Source organism: Microtus pennsylvanicus, chromosome 6, assembly GCF_037038515.1.
Source record: "Microtus pennsylvanicus isolate mMicPen1 chromosome 6, mMicPen1.hap1, whole genome shotgun sequence".
Lineage (NCBI taxonomy): Eukaryota > Metazoa > Chordata > Mammalia > Rodentia > Cricetidae > Microtus > Microtus pennsylvanicus.
In genome coordinates this window covers 116,984,537-117,003,098 of record NC_134584.1, presented here as the reverse complement: position 1 = coordinate 117,003,098, position 18,562 = coordinate 116,984,537, and the positions used below count along the sequence as shown (strand labels likewise).

The 18,562-nt window shown below is 47.4% G+C and overlaps 1 protein-coding gene across 2 annotated transcripts; it reads left to right on the top strand.

Annotated features, from left to right (window-relative positions):
- The first annotated feature begins 1,235 nt into the window (after positions 1–1,235).
- On the top strand, positions 1,236–14,618 carry Sdr42e1 (short chain dehydrogenase/reductase family 42E, member 1). 2 transcript variants are annotated; one of them, XM_075977422.1, is made up of 3 exons: positions 1,236–1,358; positions 11,280–11,373; positions 12,183–14,618. In XM_075977422.1, the coding sequence occupies exons 2-3, from the start codon at positions 11,306–11,308 to the stop codon at positions 13,294–13,296; spliced, it is 1,182 nt and encodes a 393-aa protein (XP_075833537.1). In that variant the 5' UTR covers positions 1,236–1,358; positions 11,280–11,305; the 3' UTR covers positions 13,297–14,618. The 2 variants fall into 2 exon arrangements, with proteins under 2 accessions (XP_075833537.1, XP_075833538.1); XM_075977423.1 differs by lacking the exon at positions 1,236–1,358 and adding an exon at positions 1,977–2,098.
- Positions 14,619–18,562: the final 3,944 nt, after the last annotated feature.

The window sequence follows — 18,562 nt, the reverse complement described above, 5'->3', positions numbered from 1 at the left end:
CCCACTAGATAAAAAGCCAACCCCCAAGAAAGAAAGAAAGAAAGAAAGAAAGAAAGAAAGAAAGAAAGACACTTGAAGTCAAAATTTCCATCCTTCCAATTACCAAAATGAAACCCTGGGACCTGGGTCCCATATAAGGCAAGAGTCTCTGTGGGATAGGTGTGCAGACTTGCTGCTTTCCATAAGCCCACAGCCCTAATGAGAAGGCATAAGGGATTCCTAACAGGGAGAAAACTTTCTTTCCATGCGTCCTCTAAGTCCTTCAGGAGCGAAGGTCTGTCCTGCTTCGTTAAACCATCAAGGGCCATAGTATGTGGCGCTGGAAAACTAGAAGATCAGGGACACAGCCAAATATATGCACAGATAGATACCAAAGCTCAGAGAAAACAGATTTTAAAAGAGTGTGAGAAGGGGCTGGAGAGATGGCTTGGTGGTGAAAAATACTTCTTGTTCTTGCAGAGGACCCAGGGTCTGTTTCCAGCACCTACATGGTGGCCCACAACTCCCTATAACTTCAGTTCTAGGAGATCTGAGGTCTTCTTTTGACTTCTTGGGGCACCAGGCAGGCATGTGGTGCACAAACACAAAGGGCCAAACAGTCGTGCCGATAAAATAAAATATTTGTAAAGATACTTGCAGAGTGACTGTTCGGTTGCTTACAGACCTTCATCCATCACCCATTCATTTCCTACACAGGTTTCCATCAACCCATTCACCCACACATCCATCCACGCGTTTACTCACCCATCTATCCATACACGCACCTCTCCGCCAACCCGCCCACTCAGCCATGCACCTGTTTACCTCCACATCCATCCGCCCACCTCTCCTTCTGTCCACCCACGTACCCGTTCACCCATTCATATATCCACCCATCTACACACCCAATTATCCACCGACCCACCCATGGATCCATTTCTGCATTTATCCATGCATCCACACATCTATCTAGTCACCTTTCCACCCATCTTTTCATCCCCCCCCCCAAGGAAACAGACTGACTGAGCCGAACCCCGTCTTTCATCAGCCTACACTCGTTAGTGGGGGTACACAAAGAGGTGAAAGCCTGGAAGCAGAAGTGGAGGTAGGGAGAGGAGTTTAGATGACCCTCTTGAAGGACTCTGGAGCACACTGGCTGGGAAATCAGGAAGATTTGCACAGCCGCAGCTGCACAGATAAGGATCAGCAGGCTCATCATAGAGAAGCCTGGACCTCCGGGTTTCCTAGATAAACCCGGAAGTGTCTTCAGGAGCCAGTTTGACAGCTTTTTCTCCAGAGCCAGGGACAACAAGGCACCAGAGGCTGAGTTGGCTCTCTCGTCTGTCCTGCTTCTACAGGTCACGCTGTCGTCTGCCTCTGTGAGTGAACCGGGGTCGCAAGGGCTGTGGTCACCCTCTTCTGGTGTGGCAGGGCAGTCCTAAATGGACTTTGACTGGGCTCATGACAGGAGACTGCTGGGTAACAGGTGGCAGCCAGCCGAGGGTGACTGAAGCTGAAGGTGACAGTTGAGGGTGACAGGTGGCATTTGAGAGTTACAAGCAGTACTTGCAGGTGACAGCTGGTGGTGGAGGGTGACAAGTGGCAGCTGAGAATGACCGGTGCCTGCTGAAGGTGACAAGTGACATCTCAGGGATATGGTTGTGAGTAGCACCGACCTAGATGGCAGGGACATGATCTTCTCTGTTTCTCAGGTGCTCATGCAGCTGAGCCATCTAGAATGTCAAGTTCTTAGACACAGGTCTCCTTCTCAGCTTTTTGGTCTAATTTTACAGACAGTAGGCCCCATGCAGAGAGCCTCCCATGGGTACCGAGCCAGAATCAAGTCAAGGCTTTCTTTCACATCACTTGGATGGGGGAGACACTAGCTCTTTGTGACAAGTGATCTGGATTTCCCAGTTACAGTGGCAAACTGAGGTTCCAATTACAAAGATTTATTGTTATAAGAAGAGACATATTAGGTATGTGCTAAGCCAGGCATGTGAGTCATATGCAGAAGGGACCGCTGGAAGGATGAAGTGGGCAGGGCTTGTCCCAGCACCAACGCTGGGCCCTATGCATTGAGGTCAGCGTCGGCGGGACTGATTCAAGCTCTGGATTTGTGAGTATGGTATCAGAACTGTTTTCCTTATCTCTGGGAATCAGATGAGTCTAATTGCAGCCTCAGGACTGCACCGGAGCATCAGTGGTATGCCTTTAAAAGCCCTGGCCTGTACTAAACAAAGCGTGTAGCCATAGTTACTGTGATTTGCATTGTAGGGAGGAGGAAACTAGGATTCAGGGTCCCTCAAGCAGCTGATGGCAGATCTAAATCCAGGACCTATGATTCCCAGAATCAGAACTTTAATGCTGTGTGTCGCGCATCCCACTGCCTGGGAGGAGTTGAGGCAGCTTCTCCTTTGGCCTCCTGAACCATTGCAGAAGGTGCTGGTTGTGAAATCACACACAGTTCAGATTAACGTGAACTTTATACCCATTGCTCCAGGTCATGGACTCTGCCCATCCCCCTGGGGCTGCTGGGGTTGAGCCATGAGCGATGGAGTCGGACGGTCCTTGGGCCCAGTGGATATACCTGTATCCACGCACCACCTATGGAACTTGGAGTTAATCATTCTGTCTCCGGGCCTCAGTTTACTCATCTGCAAAATGGTGCCTGCTAATTAGTACTGTCTCTTTAGGGCAGTGATGGGCGCTCAGTAACAAAATTTATAAGCAAGTTGTAATACAGTGAGTGCCTGGCATGATAAGAGCTCACAAAATGGCAGGAAACACCACTGTGGTAGAACAGAGTAGCAGCCATGCTGACTTCGGGATGGAAGGAGGCAGGAGAGTAGCCGAGAGGACGAAGGCTATTTGAAAAGCTGTGGGGTGTGCTCACTCAGTCTAGATTACTGGTCTCCAGTCTTCCAGATTCTCCTCATCCCTAAAGATGGTTCTAGAGAAGGAGTCTATATTCACATAGGGTTTCCACGGTAATTTAAAAAGCAGATCGGTAATAGCAATTATAAAATGGTTTGGGGGATGGGAAGATGGCTCAATCAGTAAGGCACTTGCCAAAAAATGCCTGTCATGCAAGCATAAAGACCTGTGTTTGATCCCTCAGACGGATGCTAGCCATGGTGGCATGTATGTGAAATCCTAGTCCTGGGGAGATGGAGACAGATGGATTCTTGGGGCTCACTGGGTAGCCAGCCAAGCCAAATCACTAAGTCCAGCCAGTGAGAGATCCTGTCTAAAAAACATGGGGGGAGGACTGGGGCTGGAGATGGCTCAGCAGTTAAGGGCACATACTCCTCTTCCCAGAGGACCTGGGTTCAGTGCCCAGAACCTACATCTGGTGGTTCGCAACCCCTGTAACTCCAGATGCAGGAGGTCCACCGGCACCTGCACATAGGTGGCAGAAACTCACAGGCATGCACCATCATGTCCCTTTTTTAAAAATAATAAAAAGTAAAGAAGCAGAGGAGGAGGGTGGAGGGATGGCTCCCGAGAAACAACAGGTAAGGGTGAGCTCAGACCTCCACATGCAGAAACGCATCCAAATAAAAGACACTCCATTTCATTCCTTTAGGGCAGCAATAGAAAGAGTTACGAGGGCTTTTTGTGTAAGAGATATCTAGGTAAGGGAAGTGTGGGTGGGCGGCTGGACCAGAAGAACTGACCCACATCAGGTGATGCCCGCCTGCCCGCCAGCATGCGGTGCTATGTGTCCTGACCTTTAGAGTCTACGCCTCACCTCTCTTTCACTGACAGCTACATCTTCATCCATATCACATTAGAGTAGCCACAAATACATCCTTTTCACACTTCTCATGGGACACAGACAGCACCAGCTCATAAGCCCTGTCATCTCACGTGTTTCCCAGGACCCAGGACTATAAGGACATTTCCTTCTGATGAGTACTTTTTTAAAAATCAAAGACACCTAATTATAAGGTCGCACCCCCTGGAAGTGTTTTAATTTCCCTTATAATGAATTGGGGCGGTGTTACACTTTTTGAGGCACAGTCTCTTGAGCCCAGGAATTTTTTGAGACACAGTCATCTCTATAGCCAGGGACGAACCTGAAGTGGTGATACCCCTGCCTCTGGCTCTCCAGTGCTGGGATAACAGGTGGGTGCTTTAGCTCTATGAAAACAGTTTTTTTTGGGGGGGGGTTGTTTGTTTATTTGTTTTTAACAGACTGGCTTTAACCTCTTTTGCCTGAATCTCTTAGCTCTACCGCCACAGAACTGGGATTACAGGTTTGCACTGCCGTGCCCTCTTTATACAGTACGCAGGGAGGGAACCCAGATAACCTTGCTAGGTATGCCTCCACCTACTTACTGAGTCATGGCTCCAACCCAGCTGCTGTTAACTAAGTTCCTTAGGCAACTTGGTTCAGTGGTTGAGTATTTGCCTGCATACAAGGCCCTGGGTCCCCTCCCCAGCACTACAAAAACAAAAGGCCACCTCTAGCATGAGGGCATCTTAAACTCTTGCCGCTTTAGAGCCCTTGGCCAAATGCTAATTGCATCTGCATTGAGCCGTGATGCCAGGGGTTGAGCGGCATGCCGGCTTTGAACCACAGGGCTGGAGGAGCGGTGTGCATAATCTTAGGTTTTTATTACTGATCCTTAGACTTAATTAGGTCTTTGTGAATCTAAAGCACTCCCGGTCATATTTCATTACTTTCTGCCTCGAACTCCCCTGTGAGATGTCCAACTGTTACCCCGGCTTCGCCTTAGCATTATCAAGAGGTCAGGCAGATTTGAAACTTCTTTCTTTCTCCTCCTTGCAATTAAGATTCCTTTTTCTCCCCTTAATCATGTGCTTAACTTTAACCTGTTTCTGAGAAAATGACAGCTCGGGTCAGATGCTGCCTCCCCCATCCCAACAGAAAAGCAATTACTGAGCAAAGCTCCGTTTTGGAAGAGCCTCCGAGCAGGTGCAGTCATCCAGTGTGACCCCAGGAGGAGTCAGAGGGAAACTAAATAATAAAACAGAAGCTCTAGTATCTGGAAATGGGCAAACGGATGGAGAGATACTGCATAGGCTTCCTCCTCCTGCCTTAGCCCTCAGGAGAATTTCCTGGGGCTTCTATAGACTGATTTTCCTGATGTTTTATTCTCTCCCTTTCCCCCTCCGTTTTCCCCCTCCCCCCTCTCTCTGTAATGTGAGGTAATGTCTATTGTGGCAGATGCACGCGTGTTTGGGTGTATTGCATGTGTGTGTATGTGAGTGTGTTCACTCCTGTGCATGTGGACACCTAGAGTCCACTACTCTCCACGCTGCTATTTTGGGACATAGTCTCTTACTGAATGTGGGGTTCGATTTCCAGCTAGACTAGCTGGCCACTGTCTAGATCCGCCTGTCTCTTGCCTTCCATCACTGGGCTTGCAGACACGCTCAACTGTGCCTGGCTTTTCTGTGGGTGTTGGGGTTCTGATGATCTCCACATTTAAGTAGCAAAGCTCACATTTCCAACCTCTTTTTTTTAATGGTCTTTTTGTTGTTATGCATGAGGTCACTCGCTAGGGTGCCCCTTGTGGCTCCAGGCCTCAGAAGATTTTCTCAACCTGGAGGGCAAGCTTTATTTCTGGGGTTGTTTGTCTTGCTAAATTAGGAATTTCATTAACCTTTCTCTTTGGGTCCTCCCATAGGTCAGTTCAGCAGATCCTTGCTTCAGAGCTCTCTGAAACTCGCAGAAAGATAATGAGGGTACCATCAATAGGCCTGGCAAGTTTCCGAGGCACTCATGACTGGACATTCCTGACCCCTGGGCTTCTGACTGAACTGGAATGTGTGGTTATAAAAGCAAAGAACAACTCCAGATATTTCTGTCACAAGTTTTTAATTGGACTCTAAGAGGCCTTATCCATGTTTGGGATTCCTCACAGTGGTTTTCTTGTGGGGATATTTAAAACAATTCAAACTCTGTGATCGGGCGTCTTGTTAGTAGTCAGTGTGTGTGTGTGTGTGTGTGTGTGTGTGTGTGTGTGTGTGTGTGTGTGTGAAAGAGAGAGAGAGAGAGAGAGAGAGAGAGAGAGAGAGAGAGAGAGAGAGACCTACTTGCCTGTCTGCCTGCCATCTGCCTGTCTGTCTGGAGACCCTTGGATGTCATCCTTCAGGTACCATTCACACTGACGTTTAAGGCAGACTCTCTTGCCAGGATCTAGAGCTCTTCGGTTAGGCTAGGCAGGCTGACTCGAGAGCCCCAAGATCTGCTTTAGTCCACCTCCCAGCCCTGGCATCTCAATGCTATGATGCTGAGCCAACTGGCCACACAGCGTTACACTCCTATAGCAGCTATGAGCCCGAATACAGCTCTCCTGAGAGCGTTCTTTGGATGTTAGCAGGCCTATGTTCCCATTGTAAGTGCCACAGTGCCAGGGCCCGATATCCCTGAGCCTGGCATCTGTCTCGTTCTGAACTCAGCATGTTTTAGGAAGTTAAAAGAAGCATTTAACAGCATGGACAACAATAGCTACTCGACACCTCGGAGCCCTGCTCATTTGAGTCTGTCACAGTTTTGCTAAACTGGTCGTTTTGTGTTGTTAAGAATCATCCAGAAGTTGAGTGAATATTTATCGGGAATCTGCCCATTTCTGGGTTCCGTGAAGGAATGCCCCAGTGGAAAGGAAGGACCTGATTCTTGTAGAATTTTCATCCTAGGAGGAGTGGGACAGTTTAAAGGTACACAGTGAGCCGTGAGACATGCCATGAAAAAGGCGCCATACAGAGCAACTGTAGGGCAAGGTGAGCCGAGACGAGTGAGCAGAAGCCTCTCTGAGGAAGGTCTTACTGCTGAGGAAGCTACACCTCGGCCGGGACCCGCAAGAGCCATGTATCACACTGTGCTGAGAACAGGGTGCACCTGAGAGCCCGGCGTGTTGCCGGGAAGAAGAGACGATCCACGTGACTCAAGTGCAAAGTCTATGGGAGAAGAGTGGACCGATGAGACAGGTGATGGAGGTGAAGGTCGAAAGTCTGGACACACCAGTCAGTCGTCCCCAGCAGGAGGGCTAAAGTCATGGAATGGTGGTGCACAGCAGAATTGGTAACACTCGCTGTCATGGGCACTGCCAAGCGTGAGCATTCTGTTCTCAGAAAACAAGACGGGGCTGTGGCTTGGTGGTAGAGCATGCGCCTTGCGTGTGTGAGAGCTGTGCTCTGACCCAAGTGTTGCAAAAGATAAAATGGCTCCGTGGTTAAGGGCACTGACTGCTCTTCCAGAGGGCTACCCAGATTTCAGTCCTAGCACCCACATGGCTGCTTACAACGGTCTTCACTCCTGTTCAAGGGCATTTGACACCTTCTTCTAGTCCCCACAGGTACTTCATGCACATGATACACATGAATACATACAGGCAAAACTCTCATACAAATAAATATATATATAGAGAGAGAGAAATAAACAAATACATATATGTGTATATGTGTGTGCACACACATACACATTTTTTTTTAAAAATAAACTTTTTGTTTTGTTTTTGTTTATCTTTTTTATTTTTTAAAAAAATTAATTGTTTTTATTGAGCTATATATTATTCTTAGCTCCCCTCCATTCTCTCCCCTCCACTTCTACCCTCTCCCATGATCCCCATGCTCCCAATTTACTCAGCAGATCTTGTCTTTCTCTACTTCCCATGTCGATTAGATCCATGTATGTCTCTCTTAGGGTCCTCTTTGTTGTCTAGGTTCTCTAGGATTGTGAATTGTAGGCGCTTTTTTTTTTGGCTTTATGTCTAAAAGTCACTTATAAGTGGGTACATATTATAATTGTCTTTCTAGATTTTTCTGGATTTGGGTTATCTCACTCAGTATAATTTCTAGATCCATCCATTTGCCTGCAAACTTCAAGATGTCATTCTTTTTCCACTGTATAATACTCCATTGTGTAAATGTACCACATTTTCCTTATCCATTCTTTAGTTGAGGGTCATTTAGTTTATTTCCAGGTTCTGGCTATGACAAACAAAGCTGCTATGAACATAGTTGAGCACATGTCCTTGTGGTATGATTGAGCATCCTTTGTGTATATACCCAAAAGTGGTATTACTGGGTCTTGAGGTAGGTTGTTTCCTAATTTTTCTGAGAAATCGCCATACTGATATCCAAAGGGGCTATACCAGTTTGCATTCCCACCAGCAATGCAGGAGTGTTCCCTTTACCCCACATTCTCTCCAGGACAAGTTGTTATCAGTGTTTTTGATCTTGGCCAATCTTACAGGTGTAAGATAGAATCTCAGAGTCGTTTTGATTTGAATTTCTCTGTTGGCTAAGGTTGTTGAACATTTCCTCAAGTGTCTTTCAGTCATTTTAGATTCCTCTGTTGAGAGTTCTCTGTTTAGGTCTGTACCCCATTTTTTATTGGATTATCTGGTCTTTTGAAAACCAATTTCTTGAGTTCTTTGTGTATTTTTTTGGAGATCAGTCCTTTGTCCGATGTGGGGTTAGTGAAGATCTTTTGCCATTCTGTAGGATGCTGTTTTGTCTTGTTGGCCATGTCCTTTGCTTTACAGAAGTGTCTCAGTTTCAGGAGATTCCATTTATTAATTGTTTCTCTTGGTGTCTGTACTACCGGGGTTATATTTAGGAAGTGGTCTCCTGTGACAATGTATTCAAGTGTACTTCCCACTTTCTCTTCTATGAGGTTCAGTGTGATTGGTTTTCTGTTAAGGTCTTTGATCCATATGGACTTGAGTTTTGTGCATGGCAATAGATGTGGATCTGTTTTCGTTCTTCTACATGTTGATATCCAGTTATACCAGCACCATTTGTTGAATATGCTTTCTTTTTTCCATTTTATATTTTTTGCTTCTTTGTCAAAATTCAGGTGTTCAGAGATGTGTGGATTGATATCCTTGTCTTTGATTTGGTTCCATTGGTCCTCCTGTCTGTTTTTATGCTAATACCAGGCTGTTTTCAGTACTGTAGCTCTGTAGTAGAGTTTGAAGTCAGGAATTATGATGCCTCCACAAGTTCCTTTATTGTACAGAATTGTTTTGGCTATCCTAAGTTTTTTGCTTTTTCCATATGAAGTTGAGTATTGTTCTTTTGTGGTCTGTGAAGAATTTTGCAGGGATTTTGATGGGCATTGCATTGAATCTGTAGATTGCTTTTGGCAAGATTGCCATTTTTTACTATGTTAATTCTACCTACCCAAGAGCATAAGAGATCTTGCCATTTTCTGGCATCTTCTTCAATTTCTTTCTTCAAAGATTTAAAGTTCTTAGGCACATACTGTTATAAGGTCACCTTTGATACATTAAAGAGGTGCTCATTCATGTATGGTCTTCATGAATTTTCTTGTAGCATAACGGTGGCACTTGCTTCTTGGAACCCAGCCGCCGTCCTCCACACTGTTTTGCCCAGATCTCTGAATGGTTCTTGCCTCGGTTGGGGAGCCTTATCTATAATTGTGATTGCTTTCCATGAGTGATCCTGTTAGCCTCACTGGCTAGAGACACGTAGCACAGATTTCTAGGACATGTTGCCCTCTATAACCCTGTGTCTTGAGAGCTCTAATCATGACTGGACAGAAATACTGCATGGACACACATCAGAGCTAGGAAGAAAGGAAACAAGAAATGACATCTATGGGGTGACCATGCCCCATGTGATGTGTTTGGGGTATTCTGTCTGTATTATCCCATCTTGTCTTTATAAACTTGTGAGCTTGTCCTCAGCTCAACTTTTTAGATGAAGGCACAGGCTCAGAGTGATTTACTGATCTAAAGTCATATAACTAAAGAGAACCTAGACACCGTTCTCTTCCCTCAAAGTCCGTGTTTCAGGGGTTAAGATTAAGAGTATGGGCTCACGGTGTCAACTATCCATTGGGTGTGCATGGGAGAGTTATTTACTCTCGACTGGCACACAGGGCGATAATGTTGCATTTTTTTAGTAGTTCATGTGCTCATAAAGTGCCCAGTGAACTGTGTGACACTAGTGGTGAGTGCCACAGCTTGTCTCTCTTCGTCCTCATTCTCTCTGCTATATGCTGTTGCTCTTCTAGAAGCATGAAGACATCCTGAAATACAACAGCACACAGCTTACAGGAAAGTAAGGTTTAGAGAAAGCAAAGCGTCTCAGCCAAGCTCACAAAACCATCTCAAGGCTAAGGCACCTGCCCGGTATCCCCAGCTGCTACCTACAACTTTGTGTCGTTAGTATTATTATTTTGACCTGTGTGCTCATGCTGATGCCACACAGCTCTTTGCGCATGTGCCCTTCTTCCTGTGTCAGCCCAGCCCACGCTGTTCCACTACCATCTGGATCGTGTTCTTTGTTGTTCAAAACCATCTGCATATACAGTGGTCAACGTCACGAATGGGCACCTGGCTGGGAAGGGGCGGTGGTTGAACTCTTGGTTACTTGTAGACCACCTGTCTAACCATACCCAAATATCTCCCCACTGAGAGAGGGAGGGAAGGAGGGGAAGAAAGTGGGGAAAGAAGACTGTGTTGTTCCCATGCCTTAGGAGACATGTGCACCCCTAGGTCCATTTCTCGCCTATGTGGAATGAGACGGCTAGCCCATTTCTGTTGTTACGTTCTAGAAAGGAAGTAGTCCTGGGCCTTGAGATGAATCTGCGGGAGAGTAAACAGATAAGGAGGGAGACAGAAGCAAGGTTCCCACCCTGTCAAATGCACTGAGCGCTCTCCCTTGATGAGTCTGAAAGATGGCCAGGGTGGAGGGTGTGATTAGATACAGGAAGGAATTTTTCTCTCTGTTTTTAAGTACGGAGTTAATAAACCAACCTCAAACAGAGAATACTGAAGATGCCGGAGATTTCTGCAGAGCTCTATCTTGGGTTTTCTGGTGTCAGGAAGAAATCCTTTTCTCAACCAGTTTTAAGTGAATTCTTTCCAAAGGCCCTGATCCGTTCCAGAAATCAAGAGTAATGCCTTTTGTTCGAAAGGGGTTCATGATTTTGAAAGCACCCACACTCTGTTTAACACTCACTTTGTCAAGTAGGCAAGGAAGACATGTCTATGTTTATATTACATGGGGAAGAATTGGAAGCCAAAAAGCAAAGGGGCGGGGGGAGGGGGAGGAAGTAGCTAAAGTAGCGCAGGTGTGACTGGAGCCACGTGTCTCAAAGTGTATCCTGCATGGGTATATCCTGTCGTTTGGCTTGGGTTTCTCGGTGCTGGCTAAGTCACCAGAGATTCCCACACGCTGGGTACGCGTGATACCACTGAGGAGCAGGTCAGTCACCTTTCTCTTCTTGTTAGCTCAGAATAAAGGAGAAACGTGTTTAAACAGGATCAGAACGTTGTGGCATCTTCCTGCAGGTCCCATTGTCCCTTTGCCGTCTGGTATGGACTCCCTAAGGTACCCAGAGGAAACTGTACTCATAACGGGAGGAAGCGGATATTTTGGCTTTCGGTAAGTTCACCTACAAAATATCATCGCGGAACTATTTGACTGGATAGTTTTCAATTCTCGCGGACTTTGACATGTTGGTATAGTGCTAAACCGAAAGTTAACTCCGGTGCTCCCTGCTCAGACTTGAAACTTGAAAAGCACAGGTTTATTCCACCTAAAGAAAAATCGTTTTTAAAACCTGTAAACTGGGGCCTGATGATTATTCATTTCACCAAAGATATTTTTTAAAAAAAAGCCGTATTCATTTCTTTCCTCATCACTGTGACCAGATACCCAACAAGAAGCAGTTTAAGGGAGGAAAGTTTAGCGCAACTTGTGGTTTAATGGGGTACAGCCCCATGCGGGAAAGACACGCAAAGAGGAATGTGAGACTGTGCCCCTGAAACCCAAAAGCAGAAAGCCAACAGGAAGCTGGGTCTGTCTATCATTCTCAAGGCCTGCCCTCTGGTGGCCCACTTCCTCCAGCAAGGCTCCAACCCTTAAGGGTCTATAAACTTCCAAAACAGCATCACTAGCTGGGGACCAAAGACTCCGTGGGAGATGGTTCACTTTTACACCACAGCAGGCATTCTGTCACCTGTGACATTGTCATTGTCAATGACGTCATTGTCATTTACATCGTTGAGAGGATTCCTGCTTTTTTGTTTTGTTTTCAAAATTTAAATGAGACCTGTAGCAATGAATACACAAGGTAAGTGACTCAGGATAAGTTAACAAGATTTTCTACCTTACTGGCAAGTTATTTCGTACTCTTTCCCTAGACACAGATGGAGGGTGGCCTGACCTAACCCTGATCTTTCTCGCCTCAGCCTCGGCTGTGCTCTGAACCAGAGAGGACTCCGTGTGGTTCTGTTTGACATCAGCCAACCTGCCCAGAACCTTCCAGAGGGGATCACGTTCGTCCGTGGAGACATCCGCTGCCTCTCAGACGTGGAGACAGCCTTCCAGGACAATGAGATTGCGTGTGTGTTTCACGTCGCCTCTTATGGGATGTCTGGGAGAGAGCAACTGAACAGTACCCTAATTGAAGAGGTCAATGTGGGTGGTACCAACAACATCCTCCAGGCCTGTCTGGAGAGAGGAGTACCCAGGTTAGTTTACACAAGCACGTTCAATGTCATCTTCGGAGGTCAAGTCATCAGAAACGGGGATGAATCTCTGCCCTACCTGCCTCTTCACCAGCACCCAGATCACTATTCCCGAACCAAATCCATTGCAGAGAAGAAGGTGCTGGAAGCCAATGGCTCGGCCTTCAAGCAAGGCAATGGTGTCCTCAGAACCTGTGCACTAAGGCCAGCCGGCATCTACGGGACGGGAGAGCAAAGACACCTTCCCAGGGTAGTGAGTTACATCGAGAGGGGCCTGTTCAGATTTGTGTACGGGGATCCCGATAGCCTGGCTGAGTTTGTTCATGTGGATAACCTGGTGCAAGCTCACATCCTGGCCTCCGAGGCTCTGAGAGCTGATAAGGGCCATGTTGCCTCTGGGCAGCCCTACTTCATCTCAGACGGTAGACCTGTGAATAGCTTTGAATTTTTTCGGCCCCTGGTTGAGGGTCTAGGCTACACATTCCCATCCACCCGCCTGCCCCTCACCCTCATCTACGGCCTTGCTTTCCTAATAGAGATAGCCCACTTCATTCTGGGCAGGTTGTACAACTTCCAGCCTTTCCTCACCCGAACGGAGGTTTATAAAACGGGTGTCACGCATTACTTCAGCTTAGAGAAAGCCAAGAAAGAGCTAGGCTATGAGCCTCAGGTGTTTGACCTACAGGAGGTGGTAGAGTGGTTTAAAGACCACGGCCACGGTAGAAGGTCTGGAGGTCATGACTCAGAGTTTATTCTGTGGGACGGAATTCTGGTCCTACTCTTGGCGCTATCTCTTCTGACCTGGCTCCCTCCTTCCACGGTTCTGTCAGTGTGAAGAGAAGCTACACGCAGGAGGTGAGCCTACTCTCTGGGGAGGTTTTCAAGGATGCAGGCTTTTAAAGATGTTTTGCATTATTTGCTACCACTCCTGGGTCTTCAAATTACTCCTTAACAATGACTCTTTAAACCCCATGGCCAGGGATGGGCTACCTCCTTATGAACTATTGGTCAGGGATGCCCCTAACGTTTCCCAAACAATGTTGGCTGTTGCCAATGCTCCCGGCTGACCACCAGAACTAGATGGTAAGGCCCTATTGCAGAAGGCACCATACTCTTTAACTGCAGCACAAGCTGGAACTGCTTGCTAAATTTCATGGTGCCAGAAGGTTCTGTGCAGACTGCAGGAGGAGAACAGTAGCTCGGCTATAGACCGTGCCTACTGCAATACCAATGACAGGCAGGGTGTGACCTTTGGTGCAATAGTGGCATTCCATTAGGGGACTAACCACTACTTTCTAATTGGATTGGAGACCTGCTCCATGGGAGGGGCATTGCTCCTGGTGCTGTAAACCTGTCCAGAAACTCATAAAAAGGTCATATAGCCAAGTGGGGCCCACTACTGTTATTCTGCTAGGTAGAGAAGTTGTGCCCGTAAAACTGATTTCTATAGGTTTAGGTTTATACCCATAGGTTAGGGCTGCTCTTAGCTGGGATCAGAGAAGTTTCTCTCTGTAGTGATCAGCAGTTCATATCCGGTCAAAGTGCCTAGGAGAAGTGAGTGTTGAATGCTCATCCATAGACAGGACATCTGTATCACCCCCTCCAAGTCTCAGGGGACTCAGTCGCAAGAGCAGTGTAAAGAATACAAAGTCTGGAAGAAGGGGAGGAGCCTTGGAGTCTGTCTTCCAAGAGTGACATGACCTCTGTCCTCAGAACTAACGGTAGCTATGACTGCCTTTTCTAGACTGCACAAGATAGGGCCTGTCACCATTTTTCCATGGGAGGGAGAAGAACTGAGTGCCACTGGCGGTTTCCGGGGAGAGAGAGAGACTTTCTCTAGTGGTATAGTCGTGGCTAAGTTGCCCTGTGCTCCTGTGAGCAGTCCTAATAAAACTCATTGGGACACACACACAGAGAGACAGAGAGAGACAGAGAGAAACAGACACAGAGACACAGACAGACAGACAGACAGACAGAGACAGAGAGAGATGGTTTAGAATGGAATCTAGGAGGGAAGAGGGAAGAAATCAATGGGAGTGGGACCAAAGAGGGTATGGGGAGGGGTGAAGATGATCAAGCTACACTTTATACATGTATGAGACTGTCATAATGAAACTGTCATATATAATACATGCTAATAAAAAAGGGAAAAGGTGGATTCTTGGATTAACTATTCATTACTTTCCTTTGCCCCAACTGACCCTGTCGGGAGACAAGAAGACACAAAGTTTGAAGTTTGGTCTCTGTGCCCTTGAACCCTAGCTGGAGCCAGGGAAGAGCGTTAGCTGGATTAGAAACTCTAACTTGGATATCTCAAAGAGGATCCCGTGTTCATCTCATACATTGCATGTGCATAAAACAGTGAAATTCAGACTGATATGGAATGACCCAAACTGACGTTTGGCTTGTATCCCTAACAGACCAATCTCAGGGGGCAGTGGCTACTTCCAGGGAAGATCTGACTGTGCACAGCATAGGTTTTAGGGTCCTCTAAAATCCCTGCCGTTTATGGTACAAGACCATCCCTCCCTGCGTGACCATGGGTCATATCTGTGTTGAAGCAGAGAGATCGGCAGACAGCCTGCTGCATAGGACCCCTCTGAAGGGTAAATTAGACATCTGCAGCACACGCAGGCCACCACTTCCCAGTACTGTCACTGTACAGTCCTTCCGAAGGAGTCTTTCCTAGGAATATTCTCTTTCGAGGGCCCTATTGTTACCGAACTCTCTGAAATGCCTGGAGTGTTCCCTAGGAGGCAACGGCCCTGTGTGCTCAGTGTCTGTAACATTCCAGCACGAGGGAACAGACGGACATAGAGGGCAAGGCTCAGATCTGACGGTTAAGGGCAGTGCTCAAGCTCTCTGCACTTTGAAATCTGAAATCACACTCTCACTCCACTTCAGTGCGGCCTAATGGGGAGGGTGTGGGCTCTGAAGGCAGCTTCCAATGGGGAACAATGGCAGCATTGTCTGGCCGCCCCACGAACTGCTGGGGAAGATGTTTGTATTGCACAGTTACCCAGGATCAGAGCAGGAAGAAGAAAGTCTTTACCGTGCCAAGGTTTCGTCTCCAGGAAGGCAGTAGTGAAGTGGGTTGCTGCAGTGGATGGCACACACAGTTATTCTGGGAGGATTTGAGAAGATTCAAGGGGGCTGCACGAGTCCCCTTGAATAGAGCCTGGATTCTTCGGGGAAAGCCCTGAACTTGATGCTATGAGACCCACATCATCAATGTTAATTTGTCCTTAGCATGTACCTGTAGCCTCTGGAGAACTTGGTTGTCTATGTCCGAAAAATAGGACTGACCACCCTGGCCTGTAGTAGGAGGCCACTTGTTTGTTCCCAGCTGCTCAGCCCCAAAATAATCACACAGAAACCATATTATTTGCAATACTGTTTGGCCAATAGCTTAAGCGTATTTCTGGCTAACTCATATCTTAAATTAACCCATCTCCATTAATCTGTGTATTGCCACGAAGCTGTGGCTTTACTGGGTAAAGTTCCAGCATCTGTCTCCCGCAAGGCTACATGCTTCTCCCTGACTCTGCCTTCTTTCTCCCAGCACTCAGTTTAGTTTTCCCCACCTACCCTACACAGGCCTAAGGCAGTTTCTTTATTAACCAATTGTATTCACAGCGTACAGAGGGGAATCCCACATCACTGGCCCTTTCTTCAAAGTAGTCCATCTCACAGTGTTGTCTGAGAACCTAAAGGAGGAAGTGTTGGGAGTGCCTTTATCATAGGAATTTCCCCATAAGTGGTAGGAGGATGCCTTTGCTCTCAGGACAGTGTTTCGTATTCTGTTTCTGGGCTCTCTGGGAAAAGTGGCTCTGCTATCCCATAGACTTTCAGACTAGAAGTGCCACAGGATGTCCATGTCCATGGGAGAGGCTCCTGATACACAAGGCAAGTACCCTGTCATTGAGAGCTACCACAGGCCCTTCAGAATGTGTTCTAAATGACATCATGTCTAGAGCTTCCTGAATGGCTCATTGCATGACATTGCAGGCCTCACTTCCATGTCACAGGTGCATCTCTATATGACTGTTGAACATTGTCTTGATGTAGTTATTGGTGTCCTCTAAAACAGGTAATTCAGAAGGCTAAGGTGGGTCTTGGGTGTCACATACTATCTCCCCACAGTACTGTTAGCAAAGATGAGTTCTATTCCACTTGGGAGGGACGTTGACTGGAGGCCTTGGGGACCATCCCAGAGCCTGGGCTCCAGTCTCACTGCATCACTGATGTCCCGGGATTGGCAGCCCGTATGTGAAGTTCCAGTTCTGAGCCTGCTTCCTGCCTGCTCCAGATGCCTCCTCCTGTTTCATGTTACTTCAATAGGATCTAACGGCGGTTATTACAAGAGCAATTATTTTGAACACTCTGTGTTTCTCATTAGTCTTATTGCCCTTCATCCCATCAAACAGAAGTGTCTCCCACAGACCTCTTTGAGACGAATCCTCTACTGGACCATCTGCCCAAACCACTGAGAGACAGTATCCTGAATTTCCTACAAAGCCTGTTATCGGAAAGACCCCCTAGGATTCATGAGAGGCCCGAGTTCTTAAGAGACTTCGCGACCATAAACAAAATCACACACTATCATTTCCGCAGCCCTCCCCAATCAGGTTGCTGCCTTAGGAGGGCAAGCATGTAGAGCTTCCCTGGCTTCCCCTCAGCAGAGACCTGAGCTCAGCTGACAGCATCTGGGCTCCTAGGTCACCCTGAAGTACAGCTAACAAGTGGGGTAGAGAAGAGCCTTGCTGGCGTCACTGTGGTCCCGTGATCCTCCTGATTTCAGCAAACCCACAGTCACCTAGGCCATGAGTGTCGGTATTTCCTCTTCTGCGTTGGGCTTTTTGAGTCAGGTTTCCAGGAACTAGAAAAGCACGTGTCTTAGGGTTTGCATGGCTCCTAAGCACCTGGGCCCGGGTGAGCACACCTGGGCTCCACGTTACACTCGTTTACCTCTACCGTCTTCCTGGCAAAGGGGGCCTTTTTTGCTAACACCTGCAGAACCGAACACTCATTTGAGGTTTCCTTCTTGAACGGATTCTTTCCGAGCTTCATGTTTGAGTTGTGTTATGCGAAGCCAAATGAACAGCCTAGCTCTCTTGTTCTCTAAGAAAAAGGACATAGCGTCTTCTTCCCCTAACACAGACACCCCATCACGGCAGGAGCTAGGCCTGCCCTGAGAACCAGAACAGTCTTTCTATCACGTGAGCAGTAAACGCTGCTGAACAGGTGTGTGCGTTGGCGGCCAGCTAGTCTCTCCCCTGAGACCACCACGGACTTGCCTTTAAACCTGAGACTCTCAACTCTACCCAGCAAAAACACTCAAGGTCGAGTAAGAAATGCAGGCTTTGGGGACACCATATAAAATGGGAGCTGCACGAGCTCTGGAATTGACCCTTTCCTGTGGGAACCTGGGATATGAGGGGGAGGGGATGACTGGAAGTGATGTCAGGAAACTTCACGTATATTTTACAGTTGGGAGGCAGAAGGTCTGTTGGTTAGGAAGCCGCCTCCAGAGGGGCATGTGTGCACGCGCATTAGTGTATTTGTGTGTGTCCACGAGTATTAGACAGAGGACAACTTGGAGTGTCCTTCCTCGGATGTCATCTGCATCTTGGTTGAGGGACAAGGTCTCTCGGTGACTAGAACCCTTACAAGTGGGCTGCGCTGGCTGCCGTCAGGTATCTGCCTATCTCAGAGCTTAGACGTGTACACCGCCATGCCTGGCTTCTTACGGAGATTATAGGAGTCAAACTATTTCAATTTCAAGGCCAGTTTACACCTGAACCATCTCCTCAGCCCCACTGGGTGTTTTTTTTTTTTTTTATCTTCCACCAAGAAGGGACAAATGGTTTCAGACAGCAAACACACGTGCCCTTGAAAGATGCTCTGAGGTGTTCCTGAGCCCTGTGTGGGACCTCCTTTGGCTCAGCAGGTGCTCGGTACCCCTGGGCTAAGTGTGTGAAGGTTCAGAATGGATTCACAAAAGGACCTGGGGTCCCTAAGGCCTCCTATCACCTCCTTTTCGCAAGGCTGGATTGTTCTGTAACCTGTTCTGTCTCTGGCCATCCTGGAGAGTCCTCCAT

Bases quoted from the DNA above. Each gene is read 5' to 3' on its own strand.
- Sdr42e1 (XM_075977422.1), top strand. From the start codon at position 11,306: ATGGACTCCCTAAGGTACCCAGAGGAAACTGTACTCATAACGGGAGGA. The intron at 11,374-12,182 runs GTAAGTTCACCT...TTCTCGCCTCAG, and splicing joins AGCGGATATTTTGGCTTTCG to CCTCGGCTGTGCTCTGAACC.